General features: G+C 37.5%; 1 protein-coding gene across 1 annotated transcript in view; it reads left to right on the top strand.

Annotated features, from left to right (window-relative positions):
• Window positions 1-22,073, top strand: part of PPP4R3A (protein phosphatase 4 regulatory subunit 3A) — a 41,262-nt gene that overhangs the window by 6,743 nt on the left and 12,446 nt on the right. The window contains exons 2-9 of the mRNA XM_007944492.2: window positions 4,086-4,141; window positions 10,124-10,222; window positions 14,990-15,607; window positions 18,352-18,429; window positions 18,524-18,640; window positions 19,119-19,235; window positions 21,066-21,197; window positions 21,300-21,402. Coding sequence (XP_007942683.1) covers window positions 4,086-4,141; window positions 10,124-10,222; window positions 14,990-15,607; window positions 18,352-18,429; window positions 18,524-18,640; window positions 19,119-19,235; window positions 21,066-21,197; window positions 21,300-21,402 — 1,320 coding nt within the window. The remainder of the gene's footprint in view (window positions 1-4,085; window positions 4,142-10,123; window positions 10,223-14,989; window positions 15,608-18,351; window positions 18,430-18,523; window positions 18,641-19,118; window positions 19,236-21,065; window positions 21,198-21,299; window positions 21,403-22,073) is intronic.

The raw sequence follows: 22,073 nt of genomic DNA, 5'->3' as shown, positions 1-22,073 counted from the left end.
TACAAAAGGAGTTTATTGAGAAGGGTTACTGAATTACATTTTTGCAAATATCTGGTTTTAATTTTTAAAGAGGAAGATCTTACCTACTTCTCCATTAAATCTGTTGCAGTGTAGATTCTTTGAGAGAAAAAATAATTTTGAAAAAGGCAAATAACATCCTAATACTATTATGAAAATAGTTTTGACTTCTGAGACCTCTTGGAGTCCCCAGACTACACTTTGAGAACAGCTAGCATAAAAATTGTTTGTAGTTTTTTTCTTAGTATGTACAGACATTGCTAATGAACATTTTTATTCATAAAGCTTCACTTGTATGAAGGTGGAGGGTAATTTCCTTGAAGAGGAATTATTGGACAGAAAGTGTATGTTTAAAATTTTGATAAAGATAATTGATCCTTCAAAAAGGTTGTGCTAATTTTCAGTTTCAGTAGTAGTAATTGAGAATTAAGGATAGTAATTCTGTTTTATTCTTTGAGGAGTACATGTGTAATTATGCGTTTGCAGACTTAACGGAACTGCTTTGGAATGGACTTTGTGACAAGCATTTGCTGTGTAAAAGCACTTTTTAGTTCACCTTGGCTGAGGATTGTTGTGTTTGTTAGTGGTCTGAATGATAAATTCAGGAATGACAAATGTAATTACATGTATTGATGCATTTCCTTTAGGTTGATCACCCTCTTAATTTTTCTTTGCGTCTCCGTATTTCCCTCCTGATCTTTCAGGTTGGAATTGGGAAGGCCTTTCTCCAGTCTTGATATATTGAGGTTTCTTGTGTAGGTTTAAAACATTTCAGTTGGCGTTCCATCAACTCTTGTTTTTTGCTGTTGCCTCTGTGCACCTTGGACTTCTTCCTTCAGTACCATAGGGTCTTGAGCTTGTGCTGCTTCCTCAAGTGGTTGAGTTCTTTTTGGTGCAGTAACTTTGTATTCCGTCCACAGTGACTTTGTATTCCTTTCATGCTTCCCGTGTCATAGAATCCTTCAATATTGCAACTTGAATTTTTCCTTCAGTTTTTTCATCTTGAAAAATGCCAAGCATGTTCTTCCCCTTGGTTTTCTAACTCCAGGTCTTTGTATAATTCGTTATAATACTTTGTCTTCTCCAGCTGCTCTTTGAAATGTTCTGTTCAGCTCTTTTACTTCATTGTTTCTTCCATTCGCTTTAGCTACTCTGTTTAAGAGCAAGTTTCAGAGTCTCTTCTGACATCCATTTTAGTCTTGTCTTTTCTGCTGTTTGATTGATCTTTTGGTTTCTTCACGTATGATGTGCTTGATGTCATCTTACAACTCATCAGGTTTTCTGTCCTTGTGTTCATTGCATCAGATTTGTTCTTGAGGTGGTTTCTCACTTCAGGGTCATATTTTGGCTCTCATGGACTTGTTTTAATTTTCTTGGGCTTCAGCTTGAACTTGCTTCTGAGCAGTTGGTGGTCTATTCTGCAGTTGGCCTCTGGCCTTGTTCTGACTGATGATAATTGAGTTTCTCCATTCTTTCTTTCCCCAAAAGTAGTCTGTTTGACTTTTGTGTGTTTTATTTGGTGAGGTCCACATGTATTATTACCATTTATATTGTTGAAAAAAGATATCTGCAATGAGTCAGTCCTTGATCTTGTCAAATTATATCATGTAGTCTCTAGTATCATTTCTGTCACCAGGGCCATATTTTCCAGCTACCGATCCTCCTCCTTTGCTTCTAACTTTCACATTTCTATCGATGCATCCTGATTGCATGTTTCATCAAATTCTTCATCTTTGGCATTAATGTTGGTATGTAAGTTTGAATAATAGTTGTAGTAACTGGTCTTCCTGGCAGTTGTATGGATATTTTTCTATCACTGACAGCAGAGTATTTCAGGATAGATCTTGAAAGGGTCTTTTTGACGATGGATGTGATTCTGTTCTTCAGTTTGTCATTCCCAGCATGGCAGACCATGATTGTCTGACTCAGAATGGCCAGTACCAGTCCATTTCTACTCACTAATGCCTAGGATATTGATCTTTATGCATTCCAATCCTTTTTTTTTTAATGACTTCTAGTTTTCCTAGATTCATATTTCTGCATTCCATGTTCCAATTAATGGATGTTTACAGCTCACTTTTCTCATTTTGAGTCATGCCACATCAGCAGATGAAGGTCCCAAAAGCTTTACTCCATCCCATTGCTAAGATTGACTCATCTTTTGAATGTATTATTGTACAGTTTTTAATCACCAAAATGAAGATCCTTATTTTTAGGGATCTATAATTGTACATAAATAAAATTGAAGGCACACAGGAAAATTTGTTACTAATCTGGTCAAAGGTAGGGAGAGAAAGGGGATTGGACAGAATTTTCTGAAGACTGTGAGGATGCTTGTCTGAACCTCAGTAGATTTAAAGTAGTAAAAATAAAATAAATTGGGGGTGTGGGAGAGGACCCAACTTACTGCTGTTGATTGAAAGAATCCAACTCATAGCAACCCTATAGGAAAGGATAGTAGCATTCCATAGCCTTTCCAAGGTTGTGATGTTTACAGAAGCAGATTACCGTATCTTTCCTTGCATTGGTGGGTTTGAACTCCTGACCTTTTGGTATGCAACTGAATGCTTAACCTTTGTGCCACCAGGGCTCCTTATAGGTGAGAGCAGATACAAAATAAATAGGGAGAATACTCAGTTGCCTTAAGTAAAGAACAGAGGTAGTAAGAAGCATTTCATCTGTGCTACATACAGTGGGAGGATTCAGGTGAGCAGGATTTGGAAGTGCTGTTTATGTGCACAGGGCATTCACAAATTAAGCCATGATGACTTGGTAAATGCTACTACTTTACTATAGCCAGTATCGCTCAAGCACCATTCTGAGTTTATAGTAGTAGATGATCAGTAAGTCTAATAAGGGAAAGCATCAGCTGTGTAGGCTAATTTTAACATAAAAGCAAACTAAATTTGGAAATGTTAAGTGTACCTTATCTTAACTGTTTAGCTATGTTTGGTATGGGGTAAAGCAAGTGTGAGATTTAATATAAGAATGAATCAAAACTCTGGATGAGAGGCAGCTGCAGAGAAAACTGCTTCCCAGGCATTTTGGACCAGAATTTGTACTCAGATAGTGCATCAGGGAAATAACTGGAATTGGCTGATGTGAGGAGAGAGAGAGGCATAATTTCATAGTCTTAAATTTTGTTCTTTCTCACAAAGCAGTAATTGTTTTCTAAATACCATGAGTCTTATACTACCAAGAAGGACTGGCTAAGTGATGAAGGCATTTGGTTTGCTAACCAGAAGATCAGCAGTATAAGCCCACCAGCTGCTGCACAGGAGCAGCACAGTCTACTTCTGTAAAGATGACAGCCTTGGAAATCCTAGGGGGCAGTTCTACTCCATCTTCTAGGGTGACTATGAGTCATAATTGATGAGATGGTAATGGGTTTGGGTTATAGTACCAAGGGACATACTATAATGTACAGATAAGTTTACTATGAGGAATAGAATGATATTTGAAGATTTAGAAGTGCAGCAGTATTAGGAAGCACATACAAGACTTTATGAAAGTGAATTGTAATTGGGGATGTACTTGGGCAATAGATGATACACTTGACCTAAAATTTTTGCAAGTCAGTTTTTGTAAAATTTATTCTCAACAGTTTTGAGCAATAGATTAGATTCTTTTGACTTGATATATTTAAAAGTATTTCTCTAAGTCACACAGTATATAATGTAAATCCAGACCACCTGGTGTCATGTTGTTCTCTTTCACTGCCTTGTGTAGTCCATAAATTGTTAGGCTTTTGTTACCATCCATTGTTTATGCCTATCTTCAGTTGATCATATCCTTCCTGTTAAAAAACATGTAAATGTAAGCATTTCTTAGGTTATAAGCTATTACAGTTAAATTTGTACTATTGTTTTTAAAATAACTTAAGTTTTCCTTAACTGAAGTTAGGAAGTTATATATGCGTCAGCTGTTTAAACAAAAATGTGTGTGTCTACAGTAGTAAAGTGTTTAAAGTAGTAAAAATAAAATGAATGGGGTATATAGTGGAATATAATGTTGCTGTTTTGCTGTCATATAATGGAATGCCTTTTCTGTTTCTGTTTCCTACCTAGGTTCTCTGCTTTTAGAATCCAAAATCAATCCTAACACTGCATACCAGAAACAACAGGTAAAATTTTGAAGATGGGTTTTATCTTGCATATTAATCTCTCAATTTGGTGGTGAAAATTTCCCACTGATTCCTTCCAATGAAAAATTCGAAATAGATTACAATGTATTTTGACAGTCTATTCTAAAATAGAATTTGTTAGTTTCTAGTGTAGCCACTCCTCGGAAGGAAGATGGGGCAATCTACTTCCATAGTGATACTGCCTCGGAAGCCCAAGGAGGGGTCGCTATGAGTCAGGTCTGACTCGATGGCACATAACAACAACAACAACATAGTGTATAAGTCAGTCATTTTAACTGAAAATCTTGCCTGGGTTTATGTTCTAGTTACCCTAGTGACTGAATCTTAATTCTCAAAAGTTAAAATGAACACAAAATACATTTCTTGATCCTATATTTAAAAAAGGAGCTCTGGTAGCGTAATGCCTAAGGCACTTGACTGCTAACCAGAAGGCTGGCGGTTCAAACCCACCAGCCACTCCTCGGAAGGAAGGTTGGGCAATCTACTTCCGTAGTGATACTGCCTCGGAAACCCAAGGAGGGGTCGCTATAAGTCAGGTCTGACTGGACAGCACATAACAACAACAACAACATATTTAAAAAAAAAAAAAATCCATTGAAGTGATAATCAGCTGTTAACACAACTAAATGGTGGGACCTCCTTTGATGTTGTAGATGCTGAGGAACCCTAAGCACAACCAAGTGTAGATAGAAGTCTAGATTCTTCTGTAGCCTGAATGGAGCCTTAAAAGTAACTTTATATTTGAGTATACCTTCTTTCTTACACGTTTTGATGTGCAAGAGATATCTGAAATTAAATCTCTCAGTACCTACCAGCAGTAACACCAAACGGCACTTATTTAACGCACACGTACCCACACAAATAAATATAGTAAGTGCTCTTTAAAGCCAGTGAATCAAATATTGATCCCTTTATTGCTCTGAAGTTGTAGATGTGAAATAAAGTGTTTTGCATCATCGTTGACTAAAATACTACTAAAAGGAAGTTGGTATTAGTTTTATTTTCCGCATTAGATGGTGCCTGAATTTGGTGACTTGCTTGAAATCACGTATATAGTAGATAGGAAAGCTGGTATTAACTCTTAAATTTTTTTAATGATTATTTGTCCATCAAAGATTAGTACAATATAAAGTATTGATAGACTAGTAACACTGTTGCATTTAATATTCTTAAGAAAATAGGTTTGATTGAAATGAATGGAGGCTAGAATATTGTCCTGTGCTTCTGTTAAATTTAGGATTTCAGTCAGCTGAAAGTATGTCCTGTGAAAAAGAAAAGATTGATTCTTGAGAATGGATGATTAAATCCCCGTGTTTCAGCCTGTGAAATTGTTGGATGATAAACAAGGTGATTTGATGAATATTAGACTGTTCAGGAAAACAGAAGAACAAGTCCTAGAAAATTCAAAACTTGTTAACCAAAATCGAAACCTAACTTAGTGCTGTCAAGTCGGATTCGACTCATAGCGGCCTCTCTTTGGGTTTCTGAGGTGGTATCACTATGGAAGTAAATTGCCCAACCTTTCTTCCAGAAGTGGCTGCTGGGTTTGAACGCCAGCCTTCTAGTTAGTAGTCAAATGCCTTAGGCACTATGCCACCAGAGCTCCTAATCTAAACTTGTTAGATTTGTCAAATGGGAAATTAAGGAAGTGTGTCTGGCTACACCCTGATTTAAGCATGAACCTCCAGATGATTCTGAATGTACCGTGTAGTAGAGCTGTTGGTTACAGTTGTATTAAATCTCTTATTACAGTATGATACTGGTTTAATCCTTGTTCTGATGGCACTTACTTAGCTGATAGATTAAATATTTGTCAGAATTTCAGGAGGCATCTCCTTTGGATAAACTCCTCCCACTCCCCAATATGATTGTTGTTTGTTCTATCACCAAGAAATGGAAATTACATTATCACTGATTTTAATAACTATATTTATCATTCCCATTGTAAAGATGTGGAAACTAAGGCTCAGAGAGATTAAATAACTTTCTCAGCATCACTCATCAAGTAAATGGTGGTACCGTATTAGAATTCATACCTATGTCTCTCTGACTCTTAAATCCCTTACTGTTTTCATTCTATAATATTTTGGAGGGAAAAGGACATAACTTTAGTTTTGTCTCACATGGAGCCTTATGCATAAGTGCTATCTGCAGAGTAATAACCTTGTGAAGTATTTAGGCTGCCAGAATTACAGATTAACTCTGAATTCTTCTCTAGCCAGTTGTTCTACTTAAGTAAATGAACCCTGATTGATTTCTGAGGTGTTGACCTCAGAATGTTAATGTTAATTACTCTGGGCTTGAATGGCTACTCAGTCACTGTGGAGCACTTCCCTGCCTGTGATTTATGATCTCTAGCTCCTTGAAGATAGCAGAAAGGGTCTTTGAGCTCTTTTGGAAAATTCTGAATAAAAATCATGGATCTGTAAGTGCTTAGCTGCTAACTGAAAGATCAGCTGTTCGAACCCATCAGCTACTCCACAGAAGAAAGTTCTGGCACTCTGCTTCTATAAAGAGTTACACTCTTGGAACCTCTTGGCAGTTCTCCTCTGTCTTACAAGGTTGCTGTGAGTCAGAACGGTCTTGACAGCCGTGAGTTTAGGTGTGGGATTTGGCTTTATTCACTGAGACACTACTGGCTTTGTGATTGATGGTTTGATACTTACTAAACATGAAATCCATTTGTGTATACCAAAAGTCCTTGGTAGTGAAAAGAATTAGAAACTGCTACTATAGAGTCATATCTTCTTTAAGGTACTGTTGTAGATAACTGAAAACATTGGTGGTTTAGTGGTAGAATTCTCACCTTTTGTGTGGGAAACCCAGGCTCTATTCCTAGCCAATGTGCCTTAGGCAAAGCTCCCACCCACCTGTCAGTGGAAGCTGTCAGAGCATGTTGCAATGATGCTGAACAGGTTTCAGCAGAGTTTCCAAACTGAGCTAGACTAGGAAGAAAGACTTGGAGATCTATTTCTGAAAATTAGTCAGTGAAAACCCTATGAATCACAGTGGTCTGATGCACAACCAGTTGAGGGGAGGGCGCAGGACCAGGCAGTGTTTCTGTCCTTTGTGCAGAGGGCCAGTTTGACAGCAGCTAATGAGAACATAGATAATCTGATCCAGGGACTTTTGACATTCTGATGGGTGCTCACCTGGCTTGTGCATGGCTGCTTTCAGATTAGTCAGATTTAATGATTTTTCCTTTATAGTATACTCAAATCTATCTAGCTCTAATTTCTACTCTCCTAATTCTCTTTGGGCCAGCTTTAAAAAATGCTGCCAAACAGCTCTTTAGATTATGGAGATAGTTGTTAAGCTTCTTTTTTAAGTTTAACTCTTCCTAATTATTCAACATTATATATATACCATGGTTATTGACCACTCTCACAGGGCTTTGTTGGAATAGTTGATCACTATGAAACTGCATATATACTTATTTATGTTCAGTAAGCTTGGAAGGATATCATAGACCCTAAAATATTTTTATTATGCCACTTATAGAATACAAACTATTTACATTATAGGGAATGTAAGATGGTCTCAAGAAGCCCTGGTGGTCCCCTAGCTGCCCTTCAGGTCTGGAATTGAACCCACACCTGTGACTTCTAGCCAAACAAAAGACAGGCATATGAGTTGAACATTACCTGAGGTAGATATACTCCTTGGAGAGAACAATCATGGGAGAATAGAAGGGCTGTGTATGCACAGGGAGACAGCTCAGGGGACAGGAGTGCATGGAGGGATGGACACAGGGAAGAGGTAACTGGAGGAAGTGGGAGGGGAGCTGTTGCATTGTGAGAAATTGTGGTTAATGTCATGAGACAAAGTATATGTGAGCTGCTGTATGCAAAGTGAATTTGTTCTGTAAATTTTCACCCAAATCACAATTTAAAAAAAAAGCCCTGGTAGTACAGTAGTTAAGTGTTTAGCTGTTAACCAGAAGTTTGGTGGTTTGAAGAGACATGTATTGATTTGGGTGAAGGGAAGGGCAATGCACCAAATGTGTGTGATCAACACAGTGACATTGAGGAAGAAGACATGGAGGGGTACGTGGGAGATGCAGACGAGAAAGATGAACCTTTTTGCACATACAGTACTGCACTGTCAGTGATGGCAAACACTGATCTAGGATGGATAGGTGAGTGGACAGGCTGTGAACGATCAGGTATGTCTTGGCAAGGGGGGATGTGCCCATGGCCATGTATAGGGTTATACATCGTCTGATGTATCTATAAGCATATTTGTATGTTCTGTAAGAATGTCAAGGTGTATAGTAGAGCTGACAAGGGACAATGTTGTATTCACTTCTTGGCCACAGCCAGCTACCCAGAGGGAGTGAGTAGTTGGACTTGTGGGCTCGGGACTATAGTCACAGGGACCATCAAGCTCAACTGGTATAGCATACTACACAAAAACATTGTTCTACATCCTGCTTTGGTGAGTAGCATCTGGGATCTTAAAAGCTTGCAGGCAGCCACCTTGATGGAACACTGGGTCTCTCCTCACCCAGAGCAAAGAAGAGTAAAGAACCAAAGATGCAATGAAACAATTAGTCCAAGGGACTGATACACCATGTGATCCTTGGCCTATATGCCTGTGAGACCAGAAGAACTAGATGGTGCCCGGCTACCACTGACAACTACTTGGGGGAGGATCTATGTAAGAGATCCTGGATAGAGTTGGAGAACAATGTGGAGCAAAACTCAGAATCATTTAAAAAAAAAAAAAAGGACTAGGTTTGCTGATCCAGTAAAGCCTGGTGAAACCCCTGAGACTGTGACCCCTAGCTGCCCTTCAGGTCTGAAATTGAACACACTCCTGTGACTTCCAGCCAAACAAAAGACAGGCATAAGAGCTGAACATTTACATTAGGTAGGTACACTCCTTGCAGAAATCAATCACGGGAGAATGGAAAGGCTGTGTATGCACAGGGAAACAGCTCAGAGGGCAGGAGTTATATATAGGAGGGAAGTACATAGGGAAGAGGGTACACTATGGGGAAGAAGTGGGAAGGGAGCTGTTGCATTATAAGAAATTGCAGTCAATGTTAGGAGAGAAAATGTATATGAACTGCTGTATGGAAAATGAATTTGCTCTGTAAACTTTAACCCAAATTACAATAAAAATCTAAATTAAAAAAAAAGAGGGAGTTGGTGGTTTGAAACACCCAGCAGCTCTGCAGAGCAAAAACCTGGCAATCTGCTCACATAAAGATTACAGCCTAGAAAATTCTAGGGGAGCATACTACTCTGTCACACGTGGTAGCTGTGAGTTGGGATCAGCATGATGGCACCTAACAACAAGTAGTCTCAATATTGTAAGTGCAGTGTCTTGCTGAGAGTACACGTTAATAATGAACTGTTGGGCTGTTTATTAACGTTCCATGTAAATACGAATGAAGAGGTAGGTGCTAGGGTTTCTTATTTCTTGAATGAAATAAGAAATGTACTTTGATGAAAGTTTAAAAAAACTGTCCAGATAAATTCTCACATATTAAAAATTTAGCCAGTAACTTCAAGGGCTTCGTGGACCTCATGTACCCCTTTAGAACATCTGATGTTGACAACAAAAGATAGAAGAAGGAACTTTATTAATCACATCTTCTAACGTGTCCTAGTTACTGTATGCTCAGTCTTCCTCTTAGGGCAGTTTGACTACAGCATAAAATGTAACTTAATGGGCAAAAATAGAATTGATAGAGTGTTTAGTTTGTATTTTTAGTAAATAAAGATTTTGTGTGCATTTTTGTAGTACTTTGTATATTTGGTTAAACTTCTCAAAGAAAATACTGTTTAGATTGGATAAAGTGCAGTGTTAAAAAGACATGGGTAATTACCAATATGAGTGTTGAAGAAAGTGCAACTGAGTGCTGGTCTCAGTCATTGCTTTATTTGCCTTATACTTTGAAGTGGTTTATAATGTTTGGTAATCATTCAGATTCTTTTTTTTTTTCCTCCCAAGGATACTTTGATTGTGTGGTCTGAAGCAGAAAACTATGACTTGGCCCTTAGCTTTCAAGAGAAAGCTGGATGTGATGAAATTTGGGAAAAAATATGTCAGGTAATTTTAAAAACAGAAAATGAGCATGTTCTAAGTGTTTTGTTGTCCCATGCTTTCAACTAATGCCCAAGATTTTCAATAAACAGATAAAGCATTTCATATAGTTGAATAAATTTATTGTTGTTTTAAATTCATTGTTGTTTGAGAAAAGCTTGTCATAGGAAGGTACAATTTATTGACACTCTCCAGCCCAGACCTTCGTTGAGCTCCAGAATTTTATATCCACCTGTCTTCTTGAGAGCTACTCTTGAATATGTTCACTAGCATTTTAGGTTTTTTAAAATAATATTTTTGTTGTGTTTTAGGTGTAATTTTACACAGCAAAACTAAGTTTGCATTTAATAGTTTTAGCAGGGACTTTCATTACAGCATTGTAGTCTTCATAGTTCAAAACCATACTTTGCTTCTCATCTAGAGCTGTTCATTCACCTTCATCTCAGTAAACAACCCCCAGTTACTGACACTAGAAACTTGGGGATCACCCTGTCCTCTCCTTATCACTCAGATCTATTCATTACCTTTGTAATAAATCTTAAACCCATTCCCTGGTCTTCATTTTTACTGTTATCACAGTCATTTCTTACCTGGTTTTTAGCTTTTATCTTGACCGGTCTTCAAATCCGTACAGCTGTTAGAGTGGTCTTTTAATAAAGGCAAGTTTGATCACATCACACCTGTTCAGTAACTTTCTGAGGCTCTTAAAATAAAACCAAACCTTACATAAGATCTTGAGCGATACAGCTCTTAACCATCTCTTCAGCCTCATCTTGCCTCTCAGCTTGAATGTTCCCAACTGATCCTGGAGTTTTCCTTGTGACTAGTACGTCAGTCTAGTGAGGTAATCTCTGTCATCTTTTGCTAACATACATTTTTTAAGTGCTCTGATGGCTAAAGTCTTTGCCTCTTGTGATGAACTCATTTAGGCCATTGCTTCCTAGGGAAAATTTGTCCATCGACATGTTTATGTTAGCTGGAGAATAATATTCAAACTCACTGCCATCAAGTTGATTCTGACTCATAGTGACCCCATTGTGTTTCTAAGGCTGTAAATCTTTACAGAAGAAGACTGACTCATCTTTCTTCTGTGGAGTGGCTTGGTGGGGTCAAACCATCGACCTTTTGATTAGCAGTCAAATGCTTTAACCACTACAGCACCAGAGCCACATTCATTTTAGCTGGAGAATAATCTTCACACATTCTTTAATTCACTCATCTTCAGACCAGCAGCATGAGCATTGTCTGGGAACTTGATAGAAATGTAAATTATGAGACACCCACCTCAGACCTCAGTAGGTTTCTGAATCAGAAACCCTGTGAGTAGAGCAACTAGTAGTTTAAAAATATGTGTGCACACACACATGTGCATGTGCGTGCACACAGTAAAATATGACAAAATATTTTGATATTTTAACCATTTTCAAGTGTACAGTTTAGTGACTTTAATTCACCATTGTTGTGCTATTATCACCACTATCCGTTTCCAAAAGTTGAAGTCAGTAATTATGTTTTAATAAGCTGTCTAGGTCAGGCTTTTTCTGTAACCAGATAATGTTGTAGGCTTTGTGGGCCTTGTAATCTTGTACCTACTCAACTCTGATATTGTAATGTGAAAGTAGCCATCAAACTCACTGCCGTCAGGTTGATTCTGACTCAGCGATTCCCATTGGGTTTCCAAGGGGGTAAATCTTTACAGAAGTAGAGTGTCCCATCTTCCTTCTGTGGAGCCTCTGGGGGGTTTGAACAGCCAGCCTTGTGGTTAGCAGTCAAATGCCTTAGGCACTACGTCACCAGAGTGCCTTTAGATAACACATAAACAAGTTTGAGTGTGGCAATAAAACTTTATTTACAAAAACAGACAGTGGGTCAGATTGGGCTGTAGTTTGTTGGCCTCTGCTTTAGGTGATTGTGATGCATAATGAAGTTGGTGAGCCACTGCCTTAATAGAAACTATAATATCCGCGAGGCACAGTTTTTTTCTTGACTTGTAAATTTTTTTTTTTTTGGCTGTATCTTCTACCCAGCTGTGTTTCTGACTTGACTGGCAAGCTGTCCCTTTCTTTCTCTAACACATGCAGAGCTAACACTGAAGGCCTTCTTTGTTTTTGTTTCTTCTTTGCTTTCTCGCCCATGCAGTTGTTTTTTACAGGTACTCCTCTTGATTTTTCCCTCTGGAGTTTTCCCATAGAAACAGAGATGAGGTTAATGGATTCAAGGTATACTAAAAGCATCCCTTAGCCAAACAAATCTTGTTCTCCTTCACCATTCTGAATTGGACAAGCCCACCATGGACACAGTCTTCTCATAGGCTAATTAATGTCCGGCCCAGTTCTGAACTCAGTCTGTTACTGTTCTCCCTTTAGTGTTACTGTCCTGCTCCCCTTGAATGTTGTCTGATCTGTTCTGTACCGTTTCTTAGTCTTTAATGCCATTAATTTTTCACTCATCTTTACTTGGGGCCCATGAGTCAACTGGCTATTTGGTTGTGGTCTTTTATGGATTCTGTCTGCACTTCTTGGGTATTTTCTAGATTCTGAGGCATTCTATCCCATTCCATCTTGCTCTTTTGAAATCTTATGTGTGTCTCTCTTATACGTGGTCTCCCTGGTCACCATTTTTTGATCTAGAAACAATGAAAAATCTCCCTTCACTTCCTGGTACCACCTTGGATAGCAGTTATTTTGTCGGGTTGCATGTTCGTTTTCCCTCTTGACCTTTACATTCTCATTTGTTTCATTTCTAGCCTGACTTCTAAGATCTCTTCCTTTCTCTTAAAGAAAGTTCGTTCTTCTAGCTTAATCAATCTGCCTTCCTTTATTTTGTGTTCATCCTTCCATTATTCCTGTTATAATAGTAAGACCAGAGCATATTTATCAAAACATCATCAAAACAAAACCCACTCCCATCGAGTCGTGTCGTCTCATAGCAACCGTATAGGACAGAGTAGAACTGCCCCATAGGTTTACCAGGGCTGTGAATCTTTACAGAAACAGACTTTCACATCTGTCCCATAGAGTGGCTGGTGGGTTTGAGCTGCAGATCTTTTGGTTAGCAGCCAAATGCCTTAAACATTGCACCACCAGAGCATCTTTTTAAATCATCACAGTTCTACCTTAATTCCCTTAGCAGATCAAATCTTAAGAGTATTCTAAACCAGACCTTTTGATTACCTTTTTAGCCTTCCATTTGGCAAAATATAATTGAGTTGTTTCTGTTAACTCAAATAAATGGCATATTCTCATTGTAATAAAACTTTTCTGCTTGGTTTATTAAAAGGTAAAGACTTAACTTAGGTCTCAGGAGTCTAAAGCTATATAATGAGAACTTATATAATTAACAAATCCAGGGCCAATTTGAGACCGTGCTGAGTGTAAGCTGTGCGAGTGTGACTAGCCTCCTTTCAGTGCTGTTGTCCATTGGGTTGAGGTCATATTTTGTAACATATTTCAGGACAAAAACTCTCTACCTTCTTCCCTTCCTATGTTGACCAATATCTCTTAACCAGGCTAGCCAATTTAAGTTCCTTGGATATTTCATATAAGGCCTAATTTTCCCATCATTTTACATGGCCTTTTTGGGCTGCCTAGGAGCTCTTGTAGCATAGTGCCTAAGGCATTTGACTGCTAACCAGAAGCCTGGTGGTTTAAACCCACCAGCCACTCCTCCGAAGGAGAATTGAATAATCTACTTCCATAGAGGTACCGCCTTGGAAACCCTAGGAGGGGTCTCTGTGAGTCAGAGTTGACTCAGTGGTAGTGAGTTTTATTTTGTTTGTTTACATGGCCTATTGGGCTTCCTTAGTTTCAGTGTCCCACATTGTAGGGCCAGGACAGCAAAACTTGTGCCCTTTCAGAATCTGTCCTTGACCTTTTGTAAACATAAACTTTTACCTTAAAATACATTTAATTGTTGAGACCTCTAAGTTATGTTTTTGTGTTTGGAGCCCTTACACTGACATGAAGTTAGAGTGATAGACTTCAGGGCTTCTGAAGGATTGTGGAAGCTACATAGTTCAGTGTGTAGAATGCAGGACTTTACCATATTCTTAACTTTCAGCACATATTCTTGACACAGCTGTACTCACATATAGGTTATGCTTCATACATGGCTTCGTTTTTCTAAGCTGTACTTGTTTCCTATTCAACTTTGCCTAACAATATTCTTGTACTGGCATCTAGAATTTGAATGATCCGCTTGGTCTAAAACCAGTTTCTACATGCTCTTTGGATCTTGGTTTCTAGAATCAGTTGACATTAATTATTTTTCTTGTTGCTTATGTATACTTTACTATGGTCACAGCATTAGGATACGCTATTCATTTGAATTTTGCTTAAATCATTGAAGAACTTGAGATGGCTTTCTGGAGCAGAATCCTAGAAATGTTTCTGGGACTTACCCTGATCTGTGGGAAAGAGGGTGATGGATGTAAGTTTTGAGCGGAAGTTTAGTGTCAGGCTTCTGCCTGGAGCTTTTCATAGTAGTTACAATTAGTTGAAGCTCTCCCATGATGTTTTTGTTACTGGCTGTCCTTGTTCTTTGTGAGGAAACTCATTCCATCTCTGAACTTTGAACTTCCATCCTGAAAAGTGAATGTATATGTTACGTGTATAAATGAAATTTAGAAAAGAAGACATTTATGTCAAGTTTGAAGAAAGATTGCTAAATTTGAAAATTATCATTACTTTGTTACAATATCTTCTTGAATTCATCTAAGAATATCAAGATCTGCTAGTCTGTATTTTGTCAGCTCTCATAAATCCTTTTCAATAGGTTCAAGGAAAGGACCCTTCAGTGGACATCACTCAGGACCTTGTGGATGAATCGGAGGAGGAGCGTTTTGATGATATGTCATCACCAGGTTTAGAATTGCCATCTTGTGAGTTAAGTCGCCTCGAAGAAATTGCAGAACTTGTGGCATCATCTTTACCTTCCCCACTTCGTCGTGAAAAACTTGCACTAGCACTGGAAAATGAGGGTTACATTAAAAAGCTCTTAGAGCTTTTTCATGTGTGTGAGGATTTGGAAAATATTGAAGGACTGCACCACTTATATGAAATAATCAAAGGCATCTTCCTATTGAATCGAACTGCTCTTTTTGAAGTTATGTTTTCTGAGGAGTGTATAATGGACGTCATTGGATGCTTAGAATATGATCCTGCTTTATCACAACCACGAAAACACAGGGAATTTCTAACAAAAACAGCTAAGTTTAAAGAAGTAATTCCCATATCAGATCCTGAACTCAAACAAAAAATTCATCAAACATACAGAGTTCAGTATATACAAGATATGGTTCTACCTACCCCTTCGGTCTTTGAAGAAAATATGTTATCAACACTTCATTCCTTCATCTTTTTCAATAAGGTAGAAATTGTTGGTATGTTACAGGTAAGTTAGATCATTTCTTTTTTTATACTTAAAAAGATACCCTGCTTGACTGACAGCATTTGAACTGCTAATTGCCTTCAGCAGGTATCATTTTCTCTTCCTTTTAAATACCTAAGGTGAGTCTTAATTTTGTTAAAGTCTAAAGGTATATATATTTAATGATATTATGAGATTGTAGTATATAATAAATAGTATGGGCCCAAAATGTTCTGTTTGGGGTGGGGAAGTTGAAGTCTAGTTTGAAGGAATTGCAGAGGAGTGATCTAAATGAAATGATTCAGTGCTCAGGGATATTAATCTATGAATTATGCATAAAATAGATTGGAAATCTAAAACAGGAGACATGTCATTGAATATAGTATGTAAGTTCTGTAACATTTATAGAAATACCAGGTGATGAAGTATTGAAGGCTCAGTTTTAGAGTTGGCCAGTTGTACTGTATGTCCCTGCCATAAGGCATGCTTTTGTAATGGGTCAAAGTGTGTGGAATTTAGACATGAGTTTGTGTTCCACCTCCATTTGTCACTTAAGAGCTATGTGACTTGGGCAACCTCTTGAAACACCAGTTTCCCCATCTGAAGGATGGTAACATTTATACTTACCCTATGAGATTATCTGAGGAATAAATGCGGTCATACGTGTAAAACATTAACATGATGCTAGCCTGTAACCTTTTAGAGAATGGGTTTATTTCTGTGTCCTCACCTTTGTCTTTTTTTTAAAGTGTGAGTTCATATAGAAAGGTCAATTTTACTTTTAACTGCTGTCCTAGAGCTATTAATGATACTGGTACATACTGACTAATTCAACAAGATTTCCATTCATTTAAAACAGATATGTAAACAATACTATAGGCAATACAGTCTGGTAAATATGATAGTAATCCTCTCTACAGTGTATTATAAGTGGTAATGGAGGAGGGAGTTGAGTTCTGGTACTAATTTCCATTTTTCCCTGGATAAGGAGCTGGTCTTCATGACCTGTCTAGCAGGTAGAACCTTTGTTGCAGTCCACTTTTCATCCTTGGGCTAGTACTGACTTCTACTGACCTTTTTCTTCCATCCCATGTGGCTCCTTCTGTTGTGCAGGAATTTGTCACTTCTGTGATTTCTTGCCTTCCTGCTTATGAAATGCCAGTTATACTCTTCGGTATGGATTATTTCAAGTTGTTAAGGCTTTTCTGCTCTGTAAAATGCTGGCTTTAGTTCTCTTTCTCTGCACTTGTATCCAGAGTGCTACTGTCAAGGGAGCATTTTACAAACTTTCTGGCAAAGAGTGGTTGAGGCCTAACTTAAAGCAGATTCTCACCCACCTTGTGTACACACACACATACCCCTACATACTCTCACACACTAACATACACTCACATAGTTACCACTGTCACATCTTCCGCTCACCATTGGCTATTCCCTGTGTAATAGCATTAGATATTCTTAGTTTCTCTACGTACGTAACCTGCCAACTACAACAGTTCACTTTTTTGAGCAGTGATTCCCAGTTGGGATATATTACATCTGGGAATGTATCTTGAAATTCAGTGCCATTTGGTAACAAGCATATGGTGAAGTTGTTAGGTGCTGTCAGTTTCACCCATAGCAATCTCACGTACAACAGAACAAAGCACTGCCTGATTCCGTGCCATCCTTGTAGTTACTGCCATACTTAAGCCGATCGATTGTATCAATCCATCTGATTGAGGGTCTTCCTCTTTTTTTTGCTGACCTTCCACTTTACGAACCATGGTATCCTTTTCCAGGGACTGTATGTAATTAGGTATGGCCTGTTTATAGATTTCAGAAAAAAATAAAGGCAGGGATAGGCATTTTCTATAGGGCTGAAGTAGTATAGAATTTTAAATAATAGAATCATTTTCTATGTCTTTAAAATGTGAAGTATTATTTTTATTTTCATCTTCATTTGAGAGGTTATAGAACCTTAGCTTCTAAAGTAATACATCTTATGGAAACCAGTGATTGATAAACTATGGCTCATGCCTGCTTTTTCGTAAATACAGTATTGCTGGTACACAGCCACGCTCATTCGTTCACATACTCTCTGGCTGCTTTCATACTGTACCAGGGAAATTGAGTAGCTGTCATGGAGACCATATGGTCAGCAGAGCCTAAAATGTTTATGGAAAAAGTTTGTCAAATCCTGATACCGTACTTTCATGTGCCCTTAAATAAACTTGTTTTCGTTGTTGTTGTGTGCCATCGAGTTGTACCCAACTCATAGTGACCCCTCCTTGGGTTTCCGAAGCAGTATCGCTATGGAAGTAGACTGCCCAACCTTCTTCCAAGGGGTGGCTGGTGGGTTTGAACCGCCAGCCTTCTGGTTAGCAGTCAAGTGCCTTATAATAAACTAAAACTCATTTTCATTGAGTCGGTTCTGACTCATGGTGGCAGTTAGAATGGCTCCATAGGATTCACCTTGCAGTTCTTCTGTGGCACTGCTGAGTGTGTTTGAACCACCAACCTTTAGGTTAGTAGTCAAATGCGAACCACTTGCATGACCCAGGGACATTGTCAGGATAGGAGGGATAATCCTTCTGATATGAATCCCCAGTTTACCCTTTAATGGTTTTCGTCTTTCCTTCTCTCTTGTAAAGATGGAACAGCATTACCAAAACCTTTCCCTTCTCCAGTTATTGCAACTTACATATCTTCTATTAATACCATCCTTACGTAATATTTTAGTGTATTCTTACCATTAACCTAATTGAATTTCTCTTTTGATTTTACAGGAAGATGAAAAATTTCTGACAGATTTGTTTGCACAACTAACTGATGAAGCTACAGATGAGGAAAAAAGACAGGAATTGGTAAGAAATCAGATATTAGGAAGTTTATAAAGATAATACAGTGTTTTGTTTTGTTTTGTTTTGAACATTCATTTATCATTTTTCTTAATTTCAGGTTAACTTTTTAAAAGAATTTTGTGCGTTTTCCCAAACGCTACAGCCTCAAAACAGAGACGCTTTTTTTAAGACCTTGTCTAACATGGGCATTTTACCAGCATTAGAAGTCATCCTCGTAAGCTCATTTCTTCTCTTCTATTCTTTTACCTTTACTTTTTTAAAACCACAAAAGTTAAAAAAAAGTAACATTTTTATATAGCATGTAAGTGTATGTTATAACCAATATTTAATGTTAGCTGTGTGTTATATAAAGCTGAAGTATGAACTTCTAATATTAGACTGTTGACAAGTGTGAAACAATGCTCAGCGGTAGGAATTTTCCATATTCTTAATAGTAATGTCTTAACTTTGCAGGCTATTCGTTAACTAAAGCGGTATAGTGGAGAGACGAACAGGAATTTAGTAATGTAGAAAGCATAATTATAGCCATAGAAAAAGAATTGTTACGTGCAGCAGAATTTCCTTTCTTTGTTTTCTTTCATGTTTTTTTATACTGTAATGTTTTCTTATTTGTTTTATTAGATTTTAGATTTATGTGGCCATAAGTTCCATGTTTTTATAATTAGAGGAGAAATGAGTGCTTTTTTCTGCAGGGCATGGATGATACACAGGTGCGAAGTGCTGCTACTGATATATTCTCATACTTGGTTGAATATAATCCATCCATGGTACGAGAGTTTGTCATGCAGGAGGCACAACAGAATGATGATGTAAGTAAGAAGTTAACAGAGCAAAAAATAACCAACAAGGTAAATATTACTGGCACTAATAGTAAGTATTTGTACATGGGGAACTGTCTTTATTATCCATTTTTAAGATTTGAATAGTTGCTGTTTGCAAAAAGTACAGACTTAAATCAGACAGCTTGTTCTTCCTGTAAACTAGCTCCTAACTCAGTTAATAAATTTGTTATCTCTCCCAGCAGTAATTTTTTAATGATCAATTTAAATTTCTTTTTAAAAATTTAAGATGATTTCTTTCTAATTTTGACATTAATTTCCTGTATTGTCTTATTTCAATCATTTAATCAATTCCTTGTTCTTCTATATGTGAAATATGAGTAACTTGTCTGAGAAAACATTGGCTGTGGTAGGGATAGATTCCCAGAATCTTCTAGAATGAGGAAATGAAATCTAGGTTCTTGGAAAGTATTCTTAAGTTAGGGTGCTAACCATAGGGAACAAGCAGTGGTCTTGTTTTTTCACCTCACTGGCATCTATGAGAAAATATACTCTGGTCATGTGAATGGTATTCCAGTGCAGATAGTGCCTGGCGTACGTTCAGCCCTGATTGTGTGTGATCCCGTTTCCTCTCCAGATGGTTAACCTGTGATTCTGGTTTTCCCTCCCTTCTCCCTTAAAATCTTGAAGTAATTTTCTCCACAGTAGATTCTTGTCAAAGAATAGACCTTCTTCCCTCAGCTCCTTCTTAAGTTTAAGACAGAGTACGAAAAGGTAGCCAACTGAAAATACCTGTGCAGGATTCTAGCCTATGATGTTTTTGTAAAATTAGAGAATAACTTTGTTACTTTCTAAAAAGTTCCTAGTTAATGTGTTGTGATGTCATAATGAAGTGACGTGCTTAGTAACGTCCATATTTAAGGATTTTTTTTTTTAATTGTGGTGCCAGGGGAGGTGCAGAGAATTGTTAAACTACTGAATATTATCTAGACATCGCTTGAGAACCAAAATAAATATCTGTATTTTTGAAAATAAAACTTGGACTATTCCTTTTGGTCTTGCAAACACTAGTTGAACATACACTAATGTATTTCCTCATACTTCCCTGGCCAGCAGTAGCCTGTTGATTCCCAGCCTTGGTCATCATTTCCATATACTGTCTGCATTTTCTCTGTCCTTGCCCACCTCACCATTGTATAAATAGGCAAGACCAGGGTTTTATCATTGAGCCCTTCTTGTTTTTATTTGCTCCTTGGGCCAGCAACACCAGTCATAATAGAGCGGCGGGGGGGTACTTGAAATCTGTATAATCCATCTACTTTTGTGATCTAAATACCATAATCTTGTTTTCCCTCATGTAAGATATTAACTCATTTAAAAATATTTATTTAAAAAGATAATAGTATATCACATCCATAAATGAAGACTGGATACCATATATCATAAATACAGTGGTGCTGTACATTCAAACTAAATGTACTTACTCTTGGAGCTCTGGCTCTCAGGCCTGTTAGCTTTCTTCAGAGGGAGTGTGTATTGTTAGGTGACTCACTGGTGCACAGCAAGAAAATCCATTAGCACCAAATGGAAACTTACTTTCTGCTTTAATCAGAGGGATTTAAAGATGATAGAAAAGGCATCTTTGTTTTTAGTACCATTTAGTGTAATGTCCTTATATCACATTTTAGGAAAACACTGCCATAAATCCTACTACAGAAGTGAGTCAGTCTGTCCTTCCATTTTGTTTTTACTAACTGGAAGCTGGAGTTATGTATAATGCTGTAGTATGTGTCTTAATATGTATCTTGACCGTTCTTTTCCTTAATAAGTGGTCCTTATTATGTGTATTTTTCTCACCAGGATATTCTGCTCATCAACCTCATTATAGAACATATGATTTGTGATACAGATCCTGAACTTGGAGGAGCAGTCCAACTTATGGGCCTGCTTCGAACTTTAGTTGACCCAGAGAACATGCTGGCCACTGCCAATGTAAGCCATGGAGGTTTTTCTATTTTTCATAGCTAATATGCTGTTTATTACTGGTAGGAACCAGTGCAGTTAAAGTTTATGGAAGTGTTTTTGTTTCTTTAGAAAACAGAGAAGACTGAATTTTTGGGTTTCTTCTACAAGCACTGTATGCATGTTCTCACTGCTCCCTTACTGGCCAACACAACAGAAGAGAAGCCCAGTAAAGGTAAGATTGTGCAGGTGGCAGGTAACGTTCTCTGCTCTTGAATTCGGAAACTCTATAATCATTGAAATGCAAAATTGGTGTTGGAGAACAGTCTTTAAAAAAAGTTCAAACCATGATGTATACTTAAAAGAAGTGTCGAGATAAAAATTTCATTTAGAGTTGTTATAATCTGAGATAACAAACACGTAATAGAAGAAATAAGATAATTATTTGTTGTTTTCAGAATTCTAAAACTAAATTTGTTAAATAGTTTTTTTCTATAGGCAAAATGAATAGGAGGTAGGAAATAGCTTATTTGGAAGTAAAGCTATGTGAAAAAATTCTTTTTTTAAGTTATCTGTGTTCCATATGTGGACACAGAGCAAGGTTCTGCTCAGTATTAGGTTGCCTCTGTTAATGCTGAGTATCAAAGCTCTGCAAAGAAATTCATTGTCAGATGAATTATCAGTGTACCGTATGTAATATATAACAAGGCTTGTAGAAAATAAATGTTAACTATAATTTTGGTGTGACTCTAGAATCAAGTCTTTGAAACTGGAATATTGTTTTTCTACTTTATTCATATTAGAAAATCTTGAGCCTTCTTTCTGAACCACAATGTGGGTTCGTTAAACATTTATTGAGAACTGTTTGTGAGGAAAGCACTGTACTATATTCTTTAGGGGCTAAAT

This window comes from Orycteropus afer, unplaced genomic scaffold (assembly GCF_000298275.1).
Source record: "Orycteropus afer afer isolate SDZICR_OR568_19922 unplaced genomic scaffold, OryAfe1.0 scaffold00127, whole genome shotgun sequence".
NCBI lineage: Eukaryota > Metazoa > Chordata > Mammalia > Tubulidentata > Orycteropodidae > Orycteropus > Orycteropus afer.
The sequence above is the reverse complement of the archived record's forward strand: the minus strand, read 5'-3'. Positions and strand labels throughout refer to the sequence as shown.